General features: G+C 50.5%; 1 protein-coding gene across 9 annotated transcripts in view; it reads left to right on the forward strand.

Annotated features, from left to right (window-relative positions):
• MED15 (mediator complex subunit 15) overlaps window positions 1–25,517 on the forward strand; it is a 66,923-nt gene that overhangs the window by 33,046 nt on the left and 8,360 nt on the right. For 5 of the 9 annotated variants that reach the window (XM_032311119.1, XM_032311126.1, XM_032311120.1 and 2 more), the window contains 6 exons: window positions 3,509–3,560; window positions 5,268–5,297; window positions 6,905–7,117; window positions 14,858–15,099; window positions 16,191–16,523; window positions 17,620–17,748. In XM_032311119.1, the coding sequence (XP_032167010.1) occupies window positions 3,509–3,560; window positions 5,268–5,297; window positions 6,905–7,117; window positions 14,858–15,099; window positions 16,191–16,523; window positions 17,620–17,748 (999 nt within the window). Of the gene's footprint in view, window positions 1–1,100; window positions 1,282–1,906; window positions 3,271–3,508; window positions 3,561–5,267; window positions 5,298–6,904; window positions 7,118–9,378; window positions 9,572–14,857; window positions 15,100–16,190; window positions 16,524–17,619; window positions 17,749–25,517 lie in introns of those variants that run through there. The other 4 variants (XM_032311125.1, XM_032311124.1, XM_032311122.1 and 1 more) reach the window with 4 other exon arrangements.

Raw genomic sequence — 25,517 nt, forward strand, 5'->3', positions numbered from 1 at the left:
GAATGGGCCGTTCTCTATGGAGCCCTGGTTCCTTTATGAGGGTGAAATGGTATTTTGAGCATGCGGTGTGGGCACTGGTGCTAATGGCTTCTGCACCTAATTGTGAACAGAGCTAAGAAGTAATACGTTTTGGTGGCAACAAGCAACAACTTCAAAAACCCCATAATTTCACACTGATATTTCCTGTTCCAATTTAACTTTATAGGGTTTTACTTTCGTTTTAAACGTGTATCTTTTCTCTTAATGTGAATATCTTTGCTTCTAATATCATTAGCATAATTACTTGCTCTACTCTAAAATACTTTTGGGGAATGCCTGGCTCACCTCAGTCAGAGGAGCATGCAGCTCTTGATCTTGGGGTTGTGAGTTCGAGCCCCACAATGGTTGTAGAGATTACTAAAAACAGTAGATAAACTTAAAAACATAAAATACTTTTGAAATGAACGGACTAATATTACCACTAATACTGGTAACAAATAATAACAAAATATGGAATGAAGGATTTCTTTGCAGCTCTGTTAGTAAAGTGTATCCCTTCCACTAAGAACATCCAGTTTTGTTTTGTTTGCTTTTCTGTTTTTTAAAATGGTCACTGACAAGGGTTCTTTTCCCTCTGTGATTCTGATACCAACTTGATAGTTAGCTCATACATTTCAGTTTATTTTGAATTTTTAGGAATTTTTTTTCTTTTGGTTTAGTTCTGTGTTGTTTGATTAAAAAAATGTACATGCTTCCAATGTGAAAACCATATAACAAAGTGTGAAATCTCATTTTCAGCCCCATCCCTGATACCTCTGGAGGTAACTGTTTATCTCCGATTTTCCCTTCCAACTTTGTTTTACAGATACAAGCGCATATATATATTCAGATTCCCCATGTCTTAGACTAAAGGTAGTGTACAGCGTGTAGTGTGTGGTGCCTAGAATTTTCTATGGATCCTGTGTGTGTCCCTGCTCCTGCTACTCTCTCCACATCCATGTGGAGAGGCATCCTTCACTCTTGTTGTTGGGCCTTCATGCTAGTCCTGCACAGGTTAGGCAAGGGTTTAAACTATAAAGCTTTTCCCCACGTTTCTGTCTTCTCATTTGCATCTGCCTCAGTAGGTGGTTGGAAGAATTGAATGCATTGATACATGTAAAGGTTTAGAGCTGTGCCCAGCACCGTGTCAAGTGCCAGAGTGTTGACTGTTACTACCTTGATCTGGTGACACCCATCCTCGTGTTGTAGCTGTGACACAGATTTTTGATGTTGAGTGGGGGAGATGGTCAAGACTGACTGAAGGTAAGGGATGGGGCAGTCCCAGAGAGGTGGGTTGCCTTGGAGCAAAAGAGGGTAACAGACCCTGGGAATTCTCACATGGGGGCAACTCAATCAGGACTTCTCAGTTAGGGGCCAGGGAAGTCAAGCAGCCCGCTCTGGGGGACATGAGAGGGGCAGTCTCGAACTCTGGGGCCTTCCGAGGAGGAACACTGGTGCAGATATGCAGCACTCAGCTCCCAATGGTTCCTGGGTGGCCTGGCCTCTGCAGGAATCTTGGAGATTCATTTAACCTGTAAGAAAACCTCTTGGAGGCCTTGGGACTAACTGCTTCCTGTGCCCATGTCTCCTGTCGCTGGTCACATCCCTCCCTCCACCCCCCTACCCCCAGACCTCATCATGCTGGCCTGTTCTGGTCCCTAGAGCGTCCACTCTCCCTATCTGGCAGCGGTTGGCCCCAGCTGGGAACAGACCATGCTGACCCTCCAGGTCTGGGCTCAGGACTAGAGTGGGGCTCTGAGCACCCCATCCTGGTTCTGTAGTAAAGACCTTGGGGACATGTTCCAAAGCTCCATTTTTACTGTATCTTGTGTCTGCATGAAAGTATCTGGTTGCTTTTCAACCTGTTTCCTCATTTTATCTTTTGTGGAGGTATAGAAAACTCTACAAATTATTTTAAGGTATACCCAGTGTAACTGATGGCCTATGGACTTAACAAGACAGCAGAAACTGATCTGCCAGTCTCCCAATCCTCATTCCCTTGTACTTGGCCACCTCATTTCCTGAATTTCCTTCAGGCCTCCCACCTTTCTTGCTCCTTGCTCATCACACCGCTGTCCTTTAAGGACCAGCCTCAGCAGGTGACTCACAAGCTGGAACCCCAACTCCAGGGAGCTTCCTTCACCCCTAGCCCATTGTCTTTCCTATCAGAAATTGGGGGTGGGCAGTTGGATGTTGGGAGTGTTGACATACCTGCTAAGTGTCCCTTTACTCCAGCAGAGGCTCACTGTCCCTCTTCCTATACCTACCCACGTTGCATGTGCTTAGCATCCCAGCTTTGCCTTCCCCTCCCCTCATGTTTGGGTCTGCTGATTCCCCTGGCCAAAATAGAGTGGTGGGGTGAAGTTTGGAGGTAGATGAGGAGTAATGAAGATTTACAAGGTGTGCTTATATTTTTGTATTCACCTGAGACCACTTTTCCTGAAGGAAAAGTAAACCCAGTAGGTTTACTGTCTGTGCTTGGGCTCGCTGGCCTGTGTCCCCGGGGTAGTAACACTGCAGGTGGCGCAGTTTGGTCCTGGGTTGTGGGGGGTGTCGTCCCTCAGTCTGCTGCCGAGTAGACTCTCTCTCGGTGTTGCAGTGACTTAGGAAGGAGGGTTGTGGGAGCAGGGCAGAGAGCAAAGGCTTTGCCCATGCAGGGATGCCTTGCTGGAAGGATGGGCTTTTCAAGCCGGGGGAAGGACGGTGCAGCTTCTCTGAAATAAGATTTTAACTCACACATGCCTTCCTTCGTTGGCCAGAGGACAGACTCACAGTGGTGATCTCCCCAAAACCCCTGGGAGCGGGTGTCCTTGGTTACAGAGAGGACAAGCGGTAGAAGGCAGGTCCTGCGGTGCAGTTCCAGAAACCCAGCAGCTGGAAGAAGAGGGCCCTCGCCAGTGGCTTTTACCTGCCACCCTTGGATGGCCCTGTGTCCTCTTCCTTGCCTGTGCAGTAAATTCAGATTCACGCATATCTCGGAAAAGCTCAGCCAGGGGCGCACATCCAGATTTGCATGCAGGCACGTCAGCAATGAGAGAGCAACAGGCCAGCCGGGTATTAAAAGCGAAAGTACTTGGATACAAATAGTGCAAAGACAAAAGCGGCCCGCCCATGCCTACTGCTGATGTGCCTTGTGACCTCAGGCTGGCCCCTCATCTCCTCTGTGAAAGGAGGGGTGCCTGAGCTGGCTGGAGGCCCTCTTGGTTGAACGTTTTCCCCAGGCTGGAAGGAGCAGCAATTTGATGCCTCTCGGTATCCGATATTCTTGGCTTTTTGTTTCTTTGTGCTTTTTGTTGTCCTGCTGTAGCTGAGCACTGACGGCTCTTCTCTGAGAGATGGATTCCAGAGGAGGCCGAGCCAGGCTGGCCGGCAGCCTTTCAGGAAGAACCCTGTGCTTGGTGACACTGCCGTGCAGAGGGGGATGGGAAGGGGCATCGCAGGGCTTCACTTCTTCATCTGGGATTAAATTGCTTCCTGTTTTTACTTTTAGGATGAATACCTTTCTCTCGTGGCCAGGCTCATTATCCATTTTCGTGACATTCGTAAGTAAAAATTTACATTTCTGGGTCGTTTTGATGGCCAGGAGGGGCTGGCCCTTTCTTGGGACAGTGGGGGCTTTCTTGGCCACAGTGCCTGTGGCAGAATATCTGTTTAAAAAGCTCCTGCTTTCTGGGAAGTTCGACATTGCTTTGAATTTGATTCTATTTCCCATCCACTCAGAGCCTCAACCTCAAAAATGCTGATTTTGGCAAAATTGAAATGCTACCCTCCCAAGTGGTCTGGACTGCTATTTTTGCTTGTCCATGAACATCTCCTTTTTTAAAATACTGTTGCTTTTGTCTCTAGGCAGTTCTTAAATAAGCCAGGTTTACCCTGGAAAAGAAACTTCCTTCCCTAGGAGTTGGTTTTATTGACCCGTGGGGGTCTGACCTGTCAGGCTGAAACTTCCTGAGTCTTGCCTCTGGCGCCTGCTGCATTCCACCCCCTCTGATTCACAGGGTCCTACTGGCATCGCTGGGGTGCTGTGAGCCCAGCCTGGCAGCAGCAGTGGCTCTTGAGAAGTACATGTTCTTGCAGACTAGGCTCAGGGGTCATGGTGGTCTTTTGTGTGTTAAAACGTAAGCATGGAGATCTCGGAGTATTCCTGGATGGGTGGTCACAGTCTCTAAGGGAAACCAGGTTGACGGGCCCGTTGAGGTTTCAGCCAACAGCGCCTCCTGCCTGCCTGCCTGCAGTTCTCTGACTGCACGCGGTGGGTGGGGGGTGCTGTGGACACCGCCTATCTGTGGAATACGCACTTGGCATGTCCAGTGGTTTCTACCCATGCTTGTAGAGGTGGCAACAGCTTTAGTCAATAATTTCAGACAAGAGGTGACGTTGCAAACCCCAGAGTCCCTATGTGACCCATAGGTTTTGCTTCTTCCCATACTGGTTTTTTATGAGAGTGGCCAGCCAGGTGAACTTTGCTTGATTCTACTTTCTTTGGCGTGTTTGGTAAGGTCCTATGGTGTTTAGAACAAATTATTAGAACTAGAAGCCTGGGAAATGAGCAGCCTGGATGAGATGCTTTGGCTGGTCCTGCCAAGGGGCTCTGCTTGTTGGGGCTGGGCTGTCCTGGTCTGTTTGGGAGGCGGCTCTGGCATAGTAGCGCACAGCCCTGGGGGCCAGGAATGACCCCTGCCCACTCACCAGCTACAGCTCATCGCCAGTCTGGGGAGGAAGGCCCTGTTGCAGTGCTTGCCCCCCAGGTGTCTAGGGGCAGCTGTAGCTCCGGCTTCTGGCCAGCCTTGGACCGACTCACTTTCCTCATGGAGAAAGTAGGGATGCTGCCTCATCAGGGCAGGCTCAGAAAGGTGTTGTGGAAGTCTCGACACCATTCTGGACCCATCATGGATCCCTGTAGCTCTCGTGTTTGTTGCTCAGGGCCCCACTGAGAGCCTGCACCCAGGAAGGAGAGCTAGAGTAGGCTCACAGCAGGCTTCTGGCTGGGGGGGGGGCAGTTTTCCAGGGCTCTGGGTTGACCTTGGGTGGTTCTGTACCCTCTTCCCTCATACCCCCTTGAGTGTCAGCTCTGCCAGGAGTGGACACGCATGCGTGCACGCATACACACTCAAGATATCTTTTACCTTGTGTTTAGTTTTGGCAAATGACCTCTAGGCAAATGCCTACAAAGCTGACTTACCCAGGAAATATGTGGTTATGTAAAACTTTGTTTACTCTGTGTTTTGTTTTTGTTTTCTTAAATACAGATAACAAAAAATCTCAAGCTTCGGTCAGTGGTAAGAGTTTTTCCTGTTTGAATTAAAGTTGTATCCCAACCTTGGGCTTGGGGTGGCAAGAATGTGATTATGGATGCTGCATGTGCCTGGGTTAAGCCATTTTTAGAGGATCAAGTGCACACAAAGAAGAGCTCTGGCTGGCGGTGAGAACTGTGAGCCACGCCCAACCCTCCAAACGTCCTCTTCCTGGCCTGCTGCAGCCAGAGAAGACCTCCCCATCCCATGTCACTCAAGTACTGTTTTTGTCTGGCAAAAAGATGATTTAAAAAATTACAATCATGGAGACGTTATCCAAAATTTTGAGCTCCCTGGAGGAGAATTATCATGGTCTGTTCACTATAATAATCTGTAGTAGTATTTTTTTAGAGAGTAGCTGTGAGATCACTTCCTCAAGTTACAAAGTTTATTTTTAAGTTAAGAATTACTTTTTTTTTTTTTTTTTTTTTTTTTAACTTCAAGACTATCACACGGGAACTGTGTTGATTCAGCCCTGGTCTTGCTGATTAGGCTGCCAGCAAAGGGGTTTTTTGAATCCACAATGGCCAGCTGAGCTCCGATCTGTCAGGAAGAGAGCCAGTCTGGCACACTGTTTCTCTTACCACAGGCAGCCCAGCTATAAATGCTGGGTGTCCAGGCTGGCCTCAGCCGAGCTGGCAGCCCTTGTGTGTGGACCCCCATGTCTCTGCTGGGCTCTCCCGGGCATGTGCAGGGATTGTCAGCCAGGCAGGGCTGGGTGGGATAAAGAGCACACGACCAGGAAACTATCTGTGTTCGTGGCCTTGAAGTGTAGGTTCCTTTGGCACCTGGTTGTGCACAGGGCACTCTACACTGGCTGGGCCATACCTTTTTGTAGGAAACATTTACCATGACTTGACATTGTTTTGTCAAGAGTCTTGGGCTCCTTGTTCCAGGTCATAGCATTGTTCGGTGAGTGGAGTCCACTGCTTCCTGGCAAGCATCACTGTGCCTCGTCTCGTGGCACTCTGTGGACCCTTCCCCCATCCCTCCTGCACACCTTAGCTTGTTTCAGTGTGGTGTCCTGAGAACTCCTTAGTGGGGTCCTGCACAGACTTACCAGATGTGGGCGGCTGGAGTGCAAGGAGGCTTGTAACTTCCCTGAAAGAACATCTGTCTGTGCCCCTTCAGTTCTCTGGCCCACAGGGTTTTTCTTACCATGAAGAGGGACCTGCTGTCCTTTGTTGTCCCTGGGGTTACCAGCTGTGTCTTCCCCAGCAGGAGGGGTGTACAGTCAGGATGGGTGGGGGCTGTTACATGCCTTCACGGGCTTATTTGTCCCTCAGCATTAGGACCTGGCACAGGCCAGGCTACGGTTTGAGATGCGTTCCCTGCCCAGGAAGGCTCACGATTCAGGAGCAAAGACATTCATGTTGGCATTTGGGCTCCTGGGATGTGATGGGCAACTGTGGGCCCAGAGGCTCCTGGGACAACGGCCTTTTACCGCTCGGGGCTTTGAGGGAGTTGTGCCTGGAGGTGGGGGGAAATGTGTGCTCTGTGAGGCCTGATAGTCTTCGGAGCATCACGGTTCAGCAGGCACTGAACTGAGATGCTGAGTATGGCTGAGATGCTGTGCCCTTGTGTTCCCACAGACCCTATGAATGCGCTGCAGAGCCTGACTGGTGGGCCCGCTGCAGGAGCAGCTGGAATCGGCATGCCTTCGCGGGGCCCAGGACAATCACTGGGCGGGATGGGTGGCCTTGGCAGCATGGGGCAGCCGATGCCCCTCTCAGGGCAGCCACCCCCCGGCCCCTCAGGGATGGCCCCCCACGGCATGGCTGTTGTATCTACAGCAGCGCCACAGAGTGAGTACTGTGCTTTGCACAGAGCCTGCCAGTTTGTTTGCAGGTGATGTGCATTTTATTCCTTTGCTTAGGATGGTATTGAGACAAGCTTGAAGAAACTCCCAGGTAGCTCTTTTTATCTTTGCTGTGTATGGAGAGAAAAAGTTCCAAACCTTCTTCAGGCTGTCAGAGGGTTAAGTAACATCGAGGCCCTCCTCCTACCCCTGAGCAGGAGTGGAGGCCTCAGAGGAGGTTGGAGTAGTCTGGGATTCCATCCAAGGGGCTGTGTTTTGCAGCTGAAATAGTCACAGTCATGTCTCAGGCTGTTGTCACCCACAAAGCAGTGCTGTCAGCACCCCACAGTGCCCAGAAGGCCCCCGTCTCAGGAGCCATTCCTTCCAGTGCTGCCCTTGCCCGTTGGCCAGGCTTCCCTTCCCTGAAGGCGGTGCCATGCCCTCCTTGTGCTGCTTTGCAGGACCCAGTGCCTTGGCCCCTTCATCCAGCTACCCCAGCTGGGAGTGAGTTATGTGGCGCAGGTCTCCCTTCCCTCTTCATTCCCGGGCCTGTCTTATTGGCTCTTTGATTTTCATAAACGGCCATTCAGTGCTCGGATTGTACTTCAGTACTGCGAAGTGCTTTGGTACTTTTCTCCCCTTTTTATTTATTTTTCTGTATGTATTTTTTGAAATAGTTTAAGAGTCACAAGAAGTTGCAGAACGGCATAGAGAGTGCCCATGTGCCCCTTTGCTCAACTTCCCCAACACTAACCTCTTAGTAACACATTGTCACAACTGAGAAATGAACGTTGCGATGATGCTGCCAACTCAGGTGGCCTTTTTTTAGATGTTGCTGGTTTTCACATGCTTTCTTGCGTGCGAGCTGACGTGCATATAGTTCTGTGAGATTTATCACGTGTGGCATCACCACCACAGTCAGCGTGCAGAACTGTTCCATCCCTGGTAGCAAGCTGTTGTGTTCTCTCTTAATAATCCCACCCTCCCTCCAATTTCGAGCCCTGGCAACTGCTGATCTATTCCCCATCGCTCTAATTATGTGACTTCACAAATGTTATATCAATGGAATCACATGATGTTTGACATTTGGAGACATCACTCAGTGTAATGCCTTTGAGGTTCTCCAAGTTGCATCAGTAAATCATTCCCTGTTCATTGTTGAAATGTATTCCATGGTCGGGGGTATACCACAGTTTCCTTATCCATTCACCCTTGAAGGATGTTGGGTTGTTTCCAGGTTTGAGCTGTTACAAAAATAAAGCTGCTGTGACCATGATTCACATACAGGTTGTGACGTTTTGATGTATTTTTCTGACGCATCGGTCATAGTAATCCTCTGAAGAGGGCAGTGTCTCTGTGTCTGCTTTGCCTGCTAGAGCTTGTGGGGGAGCCCAGGCTGCCTGACCTGAACACCCCCGTTCTTTGTTGGCATTCCCGGTGGGAGTGTCACTTTGCTCTTCACAGAGGTCATGTGCAACCTCATTCCCGTCCACTCCTACACTGGAAGCCTCCCTTCTCTGATCATCATTCTCTTCTCCTTACTGACGTCTTGCCATCTGACGCTCATCTCTTTGGTTGAGTGTTCATCTCCAGCTCTCATGTCCCCTCTTCTCTAGTAGCGTACCCAACACACAGGCGGGGGTGGCTCATGGAAGGGTGCCCAGGAGAAGTACTGGTTTTGGCTCTTCTTTTATGTTATGCTCTGGTTGAACTGTCTTTTTTTATCACAGACTTAGATTTTATAATGAAAAATAGTTTTAAAGTGTATGAGTTTAGAATGCTACTGTTATTTGCCTTATGGTCTCCCTCCAAAGACTGCGTCAGTGCCATGGCAGAGCTTGGGCATCCTGCCCACACCCTCCCCAATCTAATCTTGGCCCACATCCTGTTTTCAGCTTCTGAGGGACCTGGTCTTCTGTGTAGGTGGATGTGGGTTCTCTACTTCCATGTCCCACTGCTGCCTTTCAGAGTCGCTTCCTCTCTGCCTTGGACCTCTTGCCTGCCCGAAATAGGTGTCATGTCCCTATGGGCATTTGTTACTCCCTTCCGACAGTTTCTCCATATGCCACTGTGTGATTGAGAAAGCGTCAGGGGAGGGCCTGGGTCAGAGGTTTTGCTGAGATTCTAAAAGGATAGTCCAGGGCACGCTGTGATAGTCTCCAGGTGACCTGGATCAGTCATGGAAACCACTGCTATAGGTGAGGCTAGGGGCTTGGCTACAGCATTAGAAGGGAGACTTATTTGTCACTCTACATTTCTGTTCCTCAGTGACTTTTATATCATGTGCCTGTAAAACCAACTTTGAAAATAAGGCCTATTTCTGGCTGTTTGACAGACTGGATGCTGAGCAACCATCCTCCTTCTAGACAATTAGATCCTAACAGCATTTTGGATTGTTGGGCCAGCAGAAGGTAGGGGGGTTTGCCTGCTATGCATTGGCCCGCTGCAAGATTGGGAAAAAGTAAGTCTGGCATTTTTCATTCCTCTCTCTAGTGGGATTGGTGCTGGGGCCTTTGGCATCGCTAGCTCCCCCAGAAGCAAGGGCACATTGGAGGACAGTGCCCCCAGTTTAGGCTGTGGGCATTGCAGATTAAGATCAAGCAGTGAGCACACAATCAAAGACCAGGAGGCCTGAAAGAAAGCAGAGGCATCATGAGGAGGAATGGAAACAATAAACAGATGTGGAGAAGCCCAGAGACCATACACATAACCATTGTTAGGTATGGGTTTAGCCTGATTAAATAAATAAAGGATGGACTTCCAAATGAACAGGCACTGTGATGCCTGGTGGAGTGACCAAGGAGCTTTGAGAAGGAACCAGATAGAGCTTGTAGAAAGGAGAAATAAAAATTATTGAAACTAGAAAGTAGAGATGAATGAACAACAGATGAGATACAACTGAAGTAAGAATTTATGAACTGGAGGTAACATTGGAAGAAATTATCTGAAATGGAGCCCAGAGAAGGGGACATGGAAAAATAGGAGGGTAGGAGATGCAGAGGATAAGGTGCATCTGGCTGGCTCAGGTCATGATCTCAGGGTCAAAAAATCGAGCCTCATTCTCAGCAACCCTCCCCCCCCAAAAGAAATGCAGAGGATAAAATCAGGTTCTAGCAACTAATAGAAGGACCAAATGGAGAAGACAGAAGCAAACCAGCATGTGAGGAGATGGTGGCTGGAAAAGCACCATGGGCCTGTGTAGGATAAATAAGGCATGCATGCCTTAACCTGTTTTGGGGAAACCACAGAACACCAAAGGCCAGAGGAATAGTTTAGAAATAGCCAGTTGCTAGAAAGGAGCAAGAAGTAGACTCAGTGGACTTGGTAATGGTGTCAAGAAGAGAGCAGGAGGTTGTTAGAGCCCTGGGGATAGAGCTGCCAACCACAGTTGTGTGCCAGCAAAACTCAAAAGGACTAGGGAAGCAGACATTTTTGATGAACAAAGCCCGAGAGACCTTCACTCATAAGGTTTTTTATTTGCTCACCATTTCCTCTTCCCTCTCAGAAAGTCCTTCCTGTGATGCCAGGTGTAAAAATGGGAGAAGAAATGGTTTTTGTGTAAGGTAGCAAGCGTGTATGAATCTAAACCAGCTATTCTCGCCTGTTTTGTACGCTGGGAGATATTTGTCGATGTTCGGAGACATTTTGGATGTCACAGCTGTGGGGGTGCTCCTGGCATCTAAAGTAGAGGCCAGAGATGCTCCTGAACCTCTTAAGTGCACAGGATGGCCTCCCACAACACAGAATTGTCTAGCCCAAATTGTTGGTTGGCACAGGGTTGAGACTTCTTGGTGGTTTCTAAACAAAAATTACCTCTATGAGATAATAGTGCTCCCAGCTAACTACACGGATGTGCTGCATCCCAGGCGCTATTTTGAGTGCTTTATCTGTAACAGGTTTCTAATTCTTAGTGTGTGTAGGTACGTAAATTATCATCTCTTTTTCCACAGCTGAGGAGACTGAGGCGCAGATCAGTGACAGAGCTGGGATTGAATGCAGGTGGTCTGGGTCAGAGGCTGTACCCCAGCCATTATTTTGTGCTGCTGCACAAAAATTTTTTAAATTATTTATTTATTTTTATTATTTTAATTTTTTTCTTATTTTATTAAAGGATTTTATTTATTTATTTGACAGAGAGAGAGAGAGCACAAGCAGGGGGAGAGGCAGAGGGAGAGGCAGGCTTCTAGAGCAGGGAGCCCAATGTGGGACTCGATTCCCCAGACCCTGGGATTGTGACCTGAGCCGAAGGCAGACAGCCAACTGACTGAGCCATGCAGTCACCCCAATTTATTTTTTTTATTTTTTAAAGATTTTATTTATTTATTTGACACAGAGAGAGGTCACAAGTAGGCAGAGAGGCAGGCAGAGAGAGATAGGGAAGCAGGCTTCCTGCTGAGCAGAGAGCCTGATGTGGGGCTTGATTCCAGGACCCTGGGATCAGGACCTGAGCAGAAGGCAGAGGATTAACCCACTGAGCCACCCAGGCGCCCCTCAATTTATTTTTTTTAATATTTTATTTATTTATTTGAGGAGGAAGAGCATGAGTGGGGGCAGAGACGGGGAGGGAGAAGCAGGCTCCCCGCTAAGAGCAGGGAGTCCAATGCAGAGCTCGATCCCAGGACCTTGAGTTCATGCATGACCTGAGCTGAGGGCAGACACTTAACAGACTGGGCCACCCAGGTGCCCCACTTTTCTGCCTCTTAATGTATGTGTGCTTGGGGGTGTAAGAAGATAAACAGGGTCCAAACTAAGTGGAAGTCAGGAAGTGTATCCAAGGTTGGACACCAGGTCTGTCATGTGCATGTGGAACCTACTTTAAAAAACAGTGTTCTGAGGTTCTTGTATTTGGGAAAGATGTTAAAATATGGGTATATTTTATACTTTGGTAAGTTAAATATGCATGATGGAATTGAAAAAATAATTGTTTTAAAAAAAGGAAAAAGTAACTGCCAAAGCAATAGAAATAGTTTATAAATCCTAAACAGATAGGAAAAAATGGAGTAAGAAAAAATCAAAAATCCAAATGACATGCAGAATTCAGCTCAACCATCCAACAAAAACATAATCCAGAGGGCACCCGGCTGGTTGTCGGTGGAGTGTATAACTCTTAATCTCAAGGTTATGGGTTTGAGCTCTGTGTGGCAGTACAGATTACTTAAAAATAAAATCTCTCTCTCTCTCTCTATATATATATATATATGGTCAGAAAAGGAGGAAAAAATTTGTCAGTTATACCTCAGTAAAGCTGGAAAACAAAAAAATGGAGGGAAAGAAGCTTAGAAGAGGGAAGACATACAAGCTAAGTTGAGAAATACCAGCAATCGCAGTATATGTGAGTGGACAGAATCTTCCTGATACAGGATAGGAAGTGTGAGATTGGGTATAAATGAAAGACAACAGTACCGCTGTATTATCTTTAGAAGAAACCCACCTAGAATTTAAGATACGGAAAGATTTTAAGATGGAAGGTGTATTGGGCAGCTCCTCCTCTCAGTTATAGATAGTTAAGCAGACAGCGTGCATTTAGCAAAAATTGCAACAGCATTGTTATCTAGGCATGTGGATGGAACAGATATACTTGCAAGAGTAAACCACAAAGCAAGTCTCAATGCTCTGAGTAGCTCTGCGATACACACAGCATATCCTCTCTGTCAAAAAGAAGTCTGGGGGGGGCGCCTGGGTGACTCAGTGGTGAGGCGTCGTGATTTGGCTCGGGTCGTGATTCCAAGGTCCTGGGTTCAAGCCCTGCATCAGGCTGCGTGCTCGGTGGGAGTCTTGCTTCTCCCTCTCTCCCTCCCCCTGGATGTGTTCCCTCTCTCACTGTATCTCTCTTTGTCAAATAAATAAAATCTTTTTTTTTTTTTTAAAGTCTGTAAGGAAGAGATAAATTTAAAAATTCATATACCAGCAGAATGGCCAAAATAACACTCCCAAATGCTGGCAAGCATGAGAAGAAACTGGATCACTCATACATTGCTGGTTGGAATGTAAAATGGTTCAACTTCTTTAAAAATTAAACATACACCTCTGCAGTCGTGCTCTTGGGCGTCTATCCCAGAGGCGTGAAAACTTACATTCCCACAAAAACCTGTACATGAATGTTAGTGGCAGCCTTATGATAGCCTGAATCTGCGATCACTTCCAAATGTCCTTTATGGCATGAATGATTGAACAGAGATACCCGTACCATGGAATACAACTTGGCAGTGAAAAGGAAAGAAGAGCTACTGATACTCATTAATTGCTGGATGATCTTCAGGGAATCATGCTAAATGAAAAAGCTGGTCATCTTCTAGAGCTGCCACTCACATATTTTTGAAGTGACAAAATGTTAGAGGACAACTTAGTGGTTGCCTGGGGTGCCCAAGGGGGTAACACTGGGTGATGCTGGGGGAATCCCTGTGGTGTTGGAACTGTTCACTATCTTGACTCCTGTACGGCTGAATCTGCCCAGGTGAGGAAACTATAGAGCTTCATATACACACCCACACAAATGAGCATACATTCTGATTGTGTGGTGATGTTACAATTTTTTAAAATGGTACTTTCGGGGAAACTGGATGAAATGTACAAAGGATCTCTCTGGAGTAGTTATTTTATTTTTTATTTAAAGATTTTTATTTATTTATTTGACAGACAGCGATCACAAGTAGGCAGAGAGAGAGGCAGGCAGAGAGAGGAAGGGAAGCAGTCTCCCTGCTGAGCAGAGAGGCTGATGCAGGGCTCCATCCCAGGACCCAGAGATCATGACCTGAGCCGAAGGCAGAGGCTTTAACCCACTGAGCCACCCAGGCACCCCTTTTTCTTTATTTTAAATAACAAGTTTATTGAACTGTAATTCACATTCTTGTGGCTCACGCATTTAAAGTGCAACATTCAGTGATTTTTTTTTTTAAAGATTTTATTTATTTGAGAGAGAGCAAGTATGCAAGCACACAAGCTGGGGGAGTGGCAGGCAGAGGGAGAAGGAGAAGCAGGCTCCCCGCAGAGCAGTGAATCCCACGTGGGGCTCAATCCCAGTACCCTGGGATCATGGTCTGAACCAGAGGCAGATGCTTAACTGACTGAGCCACCCAGGCGCCCCAAGTTGTGATTTTTAAGCATATTCACAGAGTTGTGCAAGATTTAAACACCACAATCAATTTTAGAACATTTTCATCACCCCAAAAGAAACTGCACCACAGAAAATCTTGTAAATGTTTTTTCATATCAGTATGATGCATAACCACCAAATGGTGGAAACAGTCCAGATACCCATCAACTGATGGGTGGATAAACGAAATGTATCCATATTGTGGAATACTATTAGGCAATAAAGAGAAATGAAACTCATGTGCAACCCTGGTGGACCTTGTAAATATTTTGTGCAACCCTGGTGAACTTTGTAAATATTACTCTCAACAAAGGAAGCGAGTCACAAAGACCGCACACATACTGTGAGATTCCATTGATAAGAAATGTCCAGAGCAGGCAACTCCATAGAGACAGAAAGTAGCTCAGTGGTTGCCAGACACTGGGCCTCTTGGCCGTTTGAAAGGCTTCGTTGGCCCTTTTCTTTCCTGTCGTCGGAGTGAAATTCAGAATAATAAGGCCCATAATCAACGCAGACGCTGCCCCCCGCGCCTTGGGCGGTCTCTCCCGAGCCGGAGCTTCGGGCTCGGGCGCCTGTGCTCCCCCCCCCCCCCCCGGGCCGTGTGCCCGCCCTCCCCGGGCGCGCGCCCCGCCTGACTCGCCGCTCTGCCTCCAGCCCAGCTGCAGCTCCAGCAGGTGGCGCTGCAGCAGCAGCAGCAGCAGTTCCAGCAGCAGCAGGTGGCGCTGCAGCAGCAGCAGCAACAGCAGCAGCAGCAGCAACAGCAGCAGTTCCAGGCCCAGCAGAATGCCATGCAGCAGCAGTTCCAGGCCGTGGTGCAGCAGCAGCAGCAGCAGCTCCAGCAGCAGCAGCAGCAGCAGCAACACCTGATTAAATTGCATCATCAAAACCAGCAGCAGGTACTAGGTGCCCCGGCTCCCGTGCTCAGCCTCCCTCCCCCTCCACCCCCCACCTTATGGTCCTGGAGCCCTGGACACGCACCAGCCACAGCGCTGGGTACAGGGGCCTGGAGGCGACCACAGCTCCTCCTGACGCCCGGCACCCAGGCTTCCTCTGCTGGGGGTTTCCCGCGGAGCCAGGGGTGAGGAAGAGAGAGAGGCCTTAACTTGTCAGGAGGGTGCTGGGATGGCACAAGGAGGGCCTCTCTGTCAGGCCTGGTGTCTGGCCGCGGGCCTACTGTGTGCCGGGGTGGGGGGCACTGGATCCTTGGAGGCTTCTGGGTGCCAGCGGTTCCTGTAGGAGTTAACCGAAGCAAGAAGTGAGAAGAGCACCCCAAGGTGCAGGAATGCCTGAGCTGTCCTGTGAGCATGTTGTCGTTGAGTACTCGCATGCCTCCTGTTTTGTCTCTGAGTGTTTTGGTGTCTGGACACAGCTCGAACCAGACCTCATCTCTCCTGCGTGTCACTTAGAAGCTCTGCTTATTAGAAACTGTTTTCTTCCTCCCGAGGTTGGCAGGCAGCATCTAGATGTATTAAAGCATCCATTGTCAGGTCTGCTCTTGGTTGAGGGAGGGAAGACCTGAGGGGAGCTCTCCCCTTGCCCACCGTCTCCTGGCCTTGGCATACTGCCTCTGTTTCCCAGTGGCCACCCTCCTGGGTCTCAGAGGCCCCCTCCCCCAGAGCTGATTGTGGTCCTCAGTCCCACTGTTCTCATCTTCCTGGAAAGCAGACGTTGGCTATCTTCCCAAGGCTCATACTGTTGCCCACTCTAGTGACCAGACAGGCATCCCTGGGGAGGCCTCAGAGATCTGCAGCCACCCAAGCGTTTACCCCCAGCTTCCATGGGTTACTTCTAAAATCCTCTGGATCCTTCCCTCGCACCTCCATTCTCAGACTCAGGTGCGGCCAGTGTCCGGTGGCCAGGATGTGGGCACACTCTCAGCGTGTTTCCGGAGTCCAGCGAGGGCAGCCCAGGCAGGCTCCCCTGGCCGAGGCTGACACAGAGCCTAGAGGCTGGTGGGGTGACCGAGTCTGGCTCCTTCTGCCCATAGATACAGCAGCAGCAGCAGCTACAGCGGATGGCACAGCTGCAGCTGCAGCAGCAGCAGCAGCAGCAGCAGCAACAGCAAGCTTTGCAGGCCCAGCCACCGCTCCAGCAGCCGCCGATGCAGCAGCCCCAGCCTCCCCCCTCCCAGGCCCTGCCCCAGCAGCTGCAGCCCATGCACCACCCGCAGCACCACCAGCCGCCGCCGCAGCCCCAGCAGCCACCTGTTGCTCAGAACCAGCCATCGCAGCTCCCACCGCAGTCACAGACCCAGCCTCTGGTGTCCCAGGCTCCGGCCCTCCCTGGACAGATGCTGTATGCCCAGCCACAGCTGAAACTCGTGAGTACCGTGGCTTGTGGTGGGCCGCAGCCCTTCTCCTGGTGCAGCATGTGGCTGGCAGCTCTTTCTGGGGCTCCATGGCTAGAGCCTTCATGACCTCTTCAAGCACTGGGCCATAGGAGGCTCTTCCCCATGCCAGCCTCAGCAACCAGCTTGGCAAGGGAGTGTGCATTCCAGGAGCTACTGGACCCTGCACGGAGGCACCCCTGCTGCTGGGCAGCCGTGTTCTTCCAAGCAGTCTGTCTAGTGTTGGCAGCAGCCATGCATGGCATTTTAAGACTTGGTGATCAGGTGGACAGCAGTACACATGTTCTTGCTGTGAGGGAGGGTATGCAGCCTCGGTGAGCATCACAGTGGTTTGCTAAATAAGAATTACGTTATGAGCAAAGATCCCTGTCATTAGCGCATTTTTGAGGAAACGTGTTAATAGAAAATAGTGTTATTGTTAGTCTTGTTATGTATCTCTGTACAAAAGCAAATGCAGTCAGTGACATTTATACAGAGGACACAATATTGGCATCAAGTTGGGGAACTATTTTTTCAGCTCATTTCCTTGGTTTTCGTGGACTTTGCTGGTTTTGACTTACTGAGTGGAGTGAGAATGGGCCATGCTTTGAACTGAGTGGTGGGCAGATGGGAGACCCAGAGGGCCAGGCTGGAAGGCTGGGAAGGGTCGTGAGGAGCAAGGTATAGTCACACGTGTTACCTGGGGACCAGCCCTGGTTTCATTTGAGGATTAGGGGCTTTAAGTGGGGCTCTCACAGACCGTCCACATGGTTGGCCCAGAGGTCGAGTAGGCTGGGCTTTGCACTTGGCCTTGAGAGCCATCGCTTTGCTTGCAGCAGTAGATGGTAGTGGTGGTGGCTGTATGGTGACACCCCAGTGGGAGGGTCACGCTGCTCATCATAGTCAGGGGAGGTGGGGCCCGGCTCAGAGCCAGGCTGGATTGGCACATTTCTAATGAGATAGGGGTAAGGCCAGCAGGGTGACATCAGAGCCAGCGTAATCAGGATGACCCTGTCCCTTCTCAGAAGCTTCGAGATTCAGAGCTCCCGCAGAGGTAGTGTCCAGATCGTATTCTCCCTTTCTCCTTCAGGTGCGAACTCCTATGGTGGTGCAGCAGCCGCAGGTGCAGCCCCAGGTGCAGCCGGTCCAGCCCCAGGTGCAGCAGCAGACAGCGGTACCGACAGCGCAGGCCTCCCAGATCGTGGGCTCTGGAGTGCAGGTGAGGGCCTTTGCAGCCAAGGGCTTCTGTAGTTGCTGGCAGGTGCCTGTCCATCTATGTGTGGAGCTGGATGTCGGGCACCCTCCCATGAGGGGCCTGGTTGCATCAGGGGCGGTCTGGGAGCCAGTGTCCTCGAGGTGGCCAGCCTGGTCCTATCCGAGCCCCGCCACCTCTCTTCAGACACCATCCAGCTTCCCCCTTCCCTCCTTCTCTGAGAACATGTGTTGGAGAGGATAGCTCTGTGGTCTCAGCTTCGCCTCAGCTCGGCGCACAGGGCCAGCAGTCGGTGTACCGTGGTGCTCTGGAAACGGAAGAGCACCCCCAAGATGGTACCTGGTGCCAGTGGATGGCACAGGCTTATGCTGCAGCTCCTCGCCCAGCTGGCTGCCAGAGCTGGCCCCCTGTGCTGAGAGGCATAGCTGAGGCCCTCTGTGCCCACCCTCTGTGTATTGGATGTCAAGGGGCCAGAGTAGGCCTTGCCTGGCCTTTCCTAGCAGAGGCCAGATCCTTGTTGGTGTTTGGGCTTGCAGATCGGGCCTCGTGATTTTTCCACAGACCCCGCCCCCCACAACCTCCGCCTGCTGGTGCCAAGGAGGGGAGATGCCTAGTCTGGGATCTTGGTTCTTTCTGTCTCCACCTGGCAGTGGGAACACTGGCTCAAGAGAGAGTGTTGGTTTTAGACAGAACAGACCTGCTAGGTGCCGTGCCACATGTCCAGGTTCTGCCCCAAGCTAGGCTGTCCCCAGCACACTGCTGTGCCCCTGCCCTGCGCACTACCTGTGGGTCAGCCCAGCTCCGTGGCCGGTAACAGCGCATGTTGAGCGCTCCTGGGATACTGTGTGTTCTGTTAGTGTCTGATGACATCTTATGATGGAGGTGGCTCAGAATTGGTCCTGTCTGGTCCTGGCCACATTGATCCAGTCCATGGGAAGCTGCCTGAAGGGACGTGGGCCAGCAGAGGGACCTGACGTGTTTGCATGTAGCTAAGCCCTAAAGCAGATGTGGTCTGTGACCTAAGGACCCCACACTGAGCCCGTGTTTAGGGCTGTTCTTCCTGGCGGTTACCCTGCTCTCCTCCTGTTGGAGGACCCAGCCCAGTCAGCATGAGAGCTTGACTGCGGCCTCAGTCACCTCTAGAGTAACCTTGATGTGTAACCTTCCCTACTCCTACACAGTGGAGTTCTGTTAAGGCAGAACTAAGGTGGGCCCCGGATTCTTTTTTTTCGGCGGGGACACTGGGAAGATGGTGGGACTCTGATAGCTGGGGAGGATGAGGGGGTCATTACTTGAATGTTTGTGGGAGGGTTTGCTTTTATGAGGCATGCGCCTTGAGGTTTTTCAGGAGTGATGTCTGCCTCTCAGGTGTCACAGATCAGCCTTAGGGAGCAGGCGAGAGGCTCTTCCCTGTGCTTTGTGGCTGTATGGTGGGATTCCCAGGTGCTCGTGGCAGAGGGAGCATTCTTGAAGCCCAGCCATGCACAGTGTGCCCTTCTGCTGCTCCTCTCAGGCCATTGGCCGCACCCTGAGGGCCTCTGTGGCTGGTCTGTCTCAGGGTTCAGGCCTGCCTTGCTGTGTTAGTCTAGTAGCAGCAGGGTTCCTGGGGTCTGACAGACCTTCCCTGGAGGCATCTTTGAATTCACAGCCTTCCTTTGCAGTCTGGGTTGGCACAGTGGACAAGACAAGGCTGCAGATACTCTGATGCAAATACTTGATTTTATTTGTTTATTTTATTTTTTTTAAGTAGGCTGCACATCGAATGTGAGGCTTGAACTCACAACCCGGAGATCAAGAGTTGTACACTCTACTGACTGAGCCAGGCACCCCGACCCAAAAAACCTTTTTTTTTTTTTTTCTTAAGATTTTATTTATTTAGAGAGAGAGAGAGCATGCACACACTAGCATGGGGAAGGAGACAGAGGGAGAGGGAGAAAGAACATCCCAAGCAGGCTTCACACCCTGTGTAGAGCCTGATGTGGAGCTTGATCTCACAACCCTGAGATCATGACCTGAGTCAAAACCACGAGTCAGACTCCTAACCAACTGAGCCATCCAGGTGCCCCCTGACCCAAAAACTTAAAAAATAGTGACTGTAGAAGATAGAAAGCTGAGGGACATACAGAGAAACATTGTAGCACAGGACAGTTTGGTTTTTTTCCTTTCTAGTTCTCTTACATCATTGAGGTCATAATGGGCTGTACATAGGATTTTATAATGGCTTCTTTCCTGTTCTCATTACTGCAGAAGTAAACAATTCTGTAAACTTTTTTTTTTTTTTTTTTTTAAGTAGGCTCCATGCCCAACATGGGGCTTGAACTCACAACCCGGAGACAAGAGTCATGTGCTCTGCTGACTGAGTCAGCCTGGAGCCCCTCTCCTATAATTAAATACCCTCAGTCAGTGTTACTTTACACTGATCGCCTATGAATGTATTTTTATGTCCTTACTTAGTGTCTTGTTCCTGGACCCTGAAATGATTTCCAGTTTTTTGCTGTTTAACTGATAATGCATGTCCTGATGCATAGCCGGGTTCTGGTGGTTCTGTGAGAGAAGTGCTGGGGCCAGGGCACTGAGCACGCAGCCCTCCGTGCCTGGTCTTTCCAGGCAGAGCGGAAGAGAGGCGCCCCTTCACACTCACCGGTGCCGAGTCTGACAGGTAACTAGGGCTCTCAGCCTGGGGTGAAGGTTAGTATTCTGGTGTCCCAGGAAAATTGGTGAGCCCTGAGCCCAGGCTCTGTTTTATCTGACATTACTTGTGTAAATGAAAGATGATGTCATCATCACCCAGAGTGGGATGTACTAGAATATGACAAGAAATGCACTAACTTCCTTTTCTCCCCTAAACTTTATCTGTGACTGTAGATAAATACAGAACACAATGTGTCTCCGTTTCTAAAAATACTGAGGCTTTTGTCTCTTAACCTTCTATTCTGTTAGTATATGGAAATTTAGCTACAATTCTCAAGTTACAAAGAATTGTCCTCAAAGCACACTTCCCTGACTTGTGTGCAGGTAACCTGGCTGCTGCACGGTGATCTCGCACCATGCCTTGGTGCACTACTTGGACCTTGCTCTCTTCTTCCTGGGCCCTGTTGCCCCGTGTCCTGCAGGGGAGCAGGCCTGAAGCCTGCACGGTGGAGTGTGAATTCCTTTCTGAGTAGAGGTGTGTTGGGAGTAGTGAACATTGATGCTTGTGAGAATGCAAGGAGTTGCTGGTTGTTGGCTGTGGGGCTCATGTGATCCAGTAAACACTACCGATGTCTTTTCCATTAGGATTTGTGGTTTAAAAAAAAAAAAGAACTTTCCTTCTCAGGAGTTCTCAAGTTACGAGAAAAGCAGTCAGTGGCAACTTAGATTTAAGCTTTTCATTCCTTATTACTTCATTTTTTTCCTGGAAAAAGTTTCCACCTCTCTCATCCCACCTGACTGATTTCTCAAGGCCTTTCTTCCTCTGGAGGGGGCGCTGCTGAGTTGCCGGTAGGCTCCTGTGAGTGCAGTACTGGTAAACGGACAGTGTTCACTGCTGCCCCAGCTGACCACTATAGAGCCAGTCCCAAGGGCCCTTGCTTTCGGCCCCACTCTCTACAGGCCGTAGGCCCTCCAGGGGAAGATATGCCTGTTTCCCTGAGTACCCTGTGAGTGCTTGCACACCCCGCCAGTGTCCCACTTTGTGTCTCACAGGCTGGTGGGCTCCATGGGACTGGGCCTGAGTTTTGGCAGACACCGGTACAGTGGCTTCCTGGCTTCCCACTCTGGCAGGTTCTTTGTGGTGTGGCTGGAGGGGCATCCACTCCCCAGCCCAGCAGGTTGGCATCTGCTGCTGCTTATGTCACCCCCAGTGGCTGCTGCGTTGTGACCCGTGGGTGTGAGTGGAACATGCATGTGATGCCAGAGGCTTCTTGGAGGAGCAGGCCTTTGTCCTGAGTCAGAGCGCTGTCCCTGGCATACCTGCCATAGGGACTGAGTGGCCATCCAGGCCGCCGTGGTCTCAGGGACCAGCTTACAAACCTCCTGTGACAGAGGTTTTGGTTGGGGTTTTTCTTAGATCTGCTTCCTTTCTGCACCCAGCCCTGCTGTTTTAGTTGGTTTCATCCTAACGCTTGTGAGTGCATGTAGACCCTGCTCTCTAGGGCCCAGGTGCAGGCTCCATTCTCCGACTCTGAGCCCAGAGCTAGGGTGCCAAGGCCATGGGCGACCACCGGGTTCCCATTAGCACAAGCCAGGCCCAGACTCACAGCTGTGCTCAGCCTGACTCGGTACCCATATGCTTCTAGAAGTATATGTGGTTGAGGAGAGCGTTTCCAGAGCACGCTGGAGTTCTGGAGTCTGCACTCATCTTGTATGCTTAGGACAGACCTGACTCGCCGCATCCTTTGAGAGGTGCACCTGGGAGGTACAGAGTGCCAGGCTTCCCTTGCCAACCCCGCTGTGACTGTCCTCACAGAAGGAAACCAGTTCTCTGAAAGCTGCCCAGAGGCCTGAGGAGAGGAGGGTGGTTTGAGTTCAGGCCCTCAAAGGCATTTTGATCAGCCATTTTGACTCCTGAAAAGGAGAGGTGCTGCGAGCTGGCTTCTCTGGACTCTTCTGTTTTAATGGTGGTCGACTTCTCATAGTGACTTTAGTGGAGGGCTCTCTTTCTGAGTCTGGCGCCAGAGCCTAGTCTCCCAGAACCACCACCGTGGCCCATGAGATTGGGCCCTGAGGGTTCTGTGGGCTCGTCACCAGATCAGAGGTTTTTTTTTTTTTTTTTTAAGATTTTACCCATTTATTTGACAGAAATCACGAGTAGGCAGAGAGGCAGGCAGAGAGAGAGGGGGAAGCAGGCTCCCCCCCACCCCCGAGCAGGGAACCCGATGTGGGGCTTGATCCCAGGACCCTGGGACCATGACCCGAGCTGAAGGCAGAGGCTTTAACCCACCGAGCCACCCAGGCACCCCGATCAGAGGTTTGTTGAGTGCAAACCAACAGCACAGAGAGCAGCATTCTTGGAGGCTCCGGTGGGCTCTGGATGTGTGCATAGGCCTCAGTGTTGTGGGCAGGGACATCTAGGCCAAGCTGCTCTGAGCCCCAGAGACCCCTCACCCTTGGGCGCTCCCTGTCTCAGAGGCTGCACACCCCTCTCCACTTGCCCACACATTGTTTTTCTTGGCGGGATCACTGTTTTCCCTCTGACCTCAAGACGATCTCCACAGCTTTGGCCTGAGGTGGGATGCATGTAAGAGCCCAGTTCCTGCCCACCAGCCCCCTCCTACCATGCAGTCAAGCTCCACCCCTTTGGGCAGATAGCCCTCAGCATAGGTGTTTCTGGGGCAGCACCGAGGGCCCCCAGGAAGCTCAGGGTCTTCTGAGCACCTTCCTGAGGCCTGTCATGATTACAGCTGACTTCCTTCACCGTGATTTTCAGAGTGACTTACCAACCTCAGGTGAGCTGGGTTTGGCTTATGTGGTGCAGGAGTGAATACCTGGGTTTATTTTCATTTCAGTGTTTTGGATAGTTTTGGTATTTTCACTTGCTGGAGAACATGGGAGCTAACTTTCTTTTGAAGAAATTTAATGTTTTAGGGTTGCCTGGCTGGCTCAGTTGGAGAATTTACTCTTGATCTCAGGGTCATGAGTTCAAGTCCTACATGGGGGGTAGAGTTTACTTTAAAAAAAAGTTTTTAAAGTTTAGTGTTTTAGATAATTATGGTGGGGTCTTTTTCGTGGTAAATGAAACCTAAGGTAAGCAGAGAGGCTGACTTTCTTTCTTTTCTTTTTTTTTTTAAGATTTTATTTATTTATTTGACAGAGAGAGATCACAAGTAGACAGAGAGGCAGACAGAGAGAGAGAGGAAGGGAAGCAAGCTCCCTGCTGAGCAGAGAGCCCGATGCGGGACTCAATCCCAGGACCCTGATATCATGACCTGAGCCGAAGGCAGCGGCTTAACCCATTGAGCCACCCAGGCACCCGAGAGGCTGGCTTTCTTGAGCTGTGCTGTTGATATTGTATAATCATCAGCCATACATAGGTATTCACTTCTAAATTAGTTAAGATTTAAAAAAACTAAAAATTCAGTTTCTTAAGTTGAAATTCAAGGGCGCCTGGGTGGCTCAGTGGGTTAAGCCTCTGCCTTCGGCTCAGGTCATGTTCCCAGGTCCTGGGATCGAGCCTTGCATTGGGCTCTCTGCTCAGCAGGGAGCCTTCTTCCCCCCCCACCCGCCCCCCGCCACCGGCCTGCCTCTCTGCCTACTTGTGATCTCTCTGTCAAATAAATAAAAATCTTAGAAAAGAAAGAAAGAAAGAAATTCAGTTACATGTCAAGGGTCCAGGGTGCCATGAGGAAACCAGTGGTTCCTGTAGTGGACAGCACAGATTATAGAACAAGTCCGTCTGTTGTGGTGGAAAGTTTTCGGGCACTATGCTGTTCTACAGTTTACTGGGTGGAGTGTAGAATTTACTACATGCGCTCCTTTCTGGGTGTCCAGAGTCTTCTGTGTGCATCACACTTTTTCAGAGAGCTGAATTCCTGGCTCTCCCATTACCATACGGCATCTGGAATTCTTCCGTGGCATAGTCATTTAACAGATTGTTGTCATGGGCATTCCGTGGACCAGGCCCTTTTCTAGGACTTGGAGAATAAAGTGGTAAGAAGGTTCCCTAGTCTGATGGGCTTCCCATTCTAGTGGGTTTGCTGTGCACACCCCAGAGCTGCCACTACTGTAAGGTGCGGTTCCTCCTGTCAGGCAGCCACACCCGTAACCCTAGCAGATGGGCCTGCCCTTCCCTGATGGCCCGTGTGCAGGCACCACTGTTGCCACCCAGGAGCTGGGCTGTCCGGGCAGGGTGATTATGGGCTGCTGGCCTCAGGCCCTGCGCCACGCCACCACCGCCACTGAGACGGGCAGGGACCTTCCTGAGGCCGAGGCATTGCCATTCGGCAGCGTGGTCTCTTGTAACCCTTCCTGCCTCCTGACCCTAAAGAGTTGCCCCAGATGTGCCAATAGCAGTTTCTCACTGACTGGAGTGTGAGTTCTTCGGCACTGGCCTCCCTTTTGGTAGTCACTGCATGATGGGAGGCAGAAGTGGCTGGAACGTGCTGGTCAAAAGGCCTTCTGACAGAGCTCACTGGAGGAGCGAGTTTGTGTGGCAGGACGGTGGGTCTGTTAACTGAGGTGGCACGGAGGGCTGGGCGGCGCGGAGCCCGGGCGCAGTTCCTCATGACCTAAGGCTGCCTGGGGTCCTCCACACGACCCCTTGCTCGGGGCTCCATCCCTTGCTGCCTCAGGCACTGCCGGCCCCGTTACCTGTGCACCTGTCACTAGTGAGTGTTCCTGTCCTGGTCCCTTTGATTCTCAGCTCTGTGACCTTGAGCTGCTTGTTTTCCTCTCCTGCAGCCTCTGGCTCGGTATCCATTGGGTATACTGAGGTTGGGTTGTTGGGTGTGGGGGAATGACCTTGGCGTCAACACGCGGCGCTGATTTCCATAAGAATATGTCCCTAGCATGGTGAGTATGTGGTACATGCCAGGCCTTGAATTACTTCGGTCTGTGGACTTGTTCGTCCTCACTGCAGTGGGTCACAGGTCACGCATTTAGGAAAACTCCCTGTTGTCACCCGCCTCAGTGGAGGTAAATGTCCGCCACTGGGCCCCCGGCAGTGCTTCAGGCCAGAGAAGCCACCACTCCCTGTAAAAGGGGCCCAGACGCTCCATTAAATCCTTGGCCCAGGCTCCACAACTTCCTTTTTCCCACCCTGGCCTCTTGGTGGGGTCCTGGCTTCGAGGGTCAAACGT

This window comes from Mustela erminea, chromosome 13, assembly GCF_009829155.1.
Source record: "Mustela erminea isolate mMusErm1 chromosome 13, mMusErm1.Pri, whole genome shotgun sequence".
In the NCBI taxonomy this organism is placed as follows: Eukaryota; Metazoa; Chordata; class Mammalia; order Carnivora; family Mustelidae; genus Mustela; species Mustela erminea.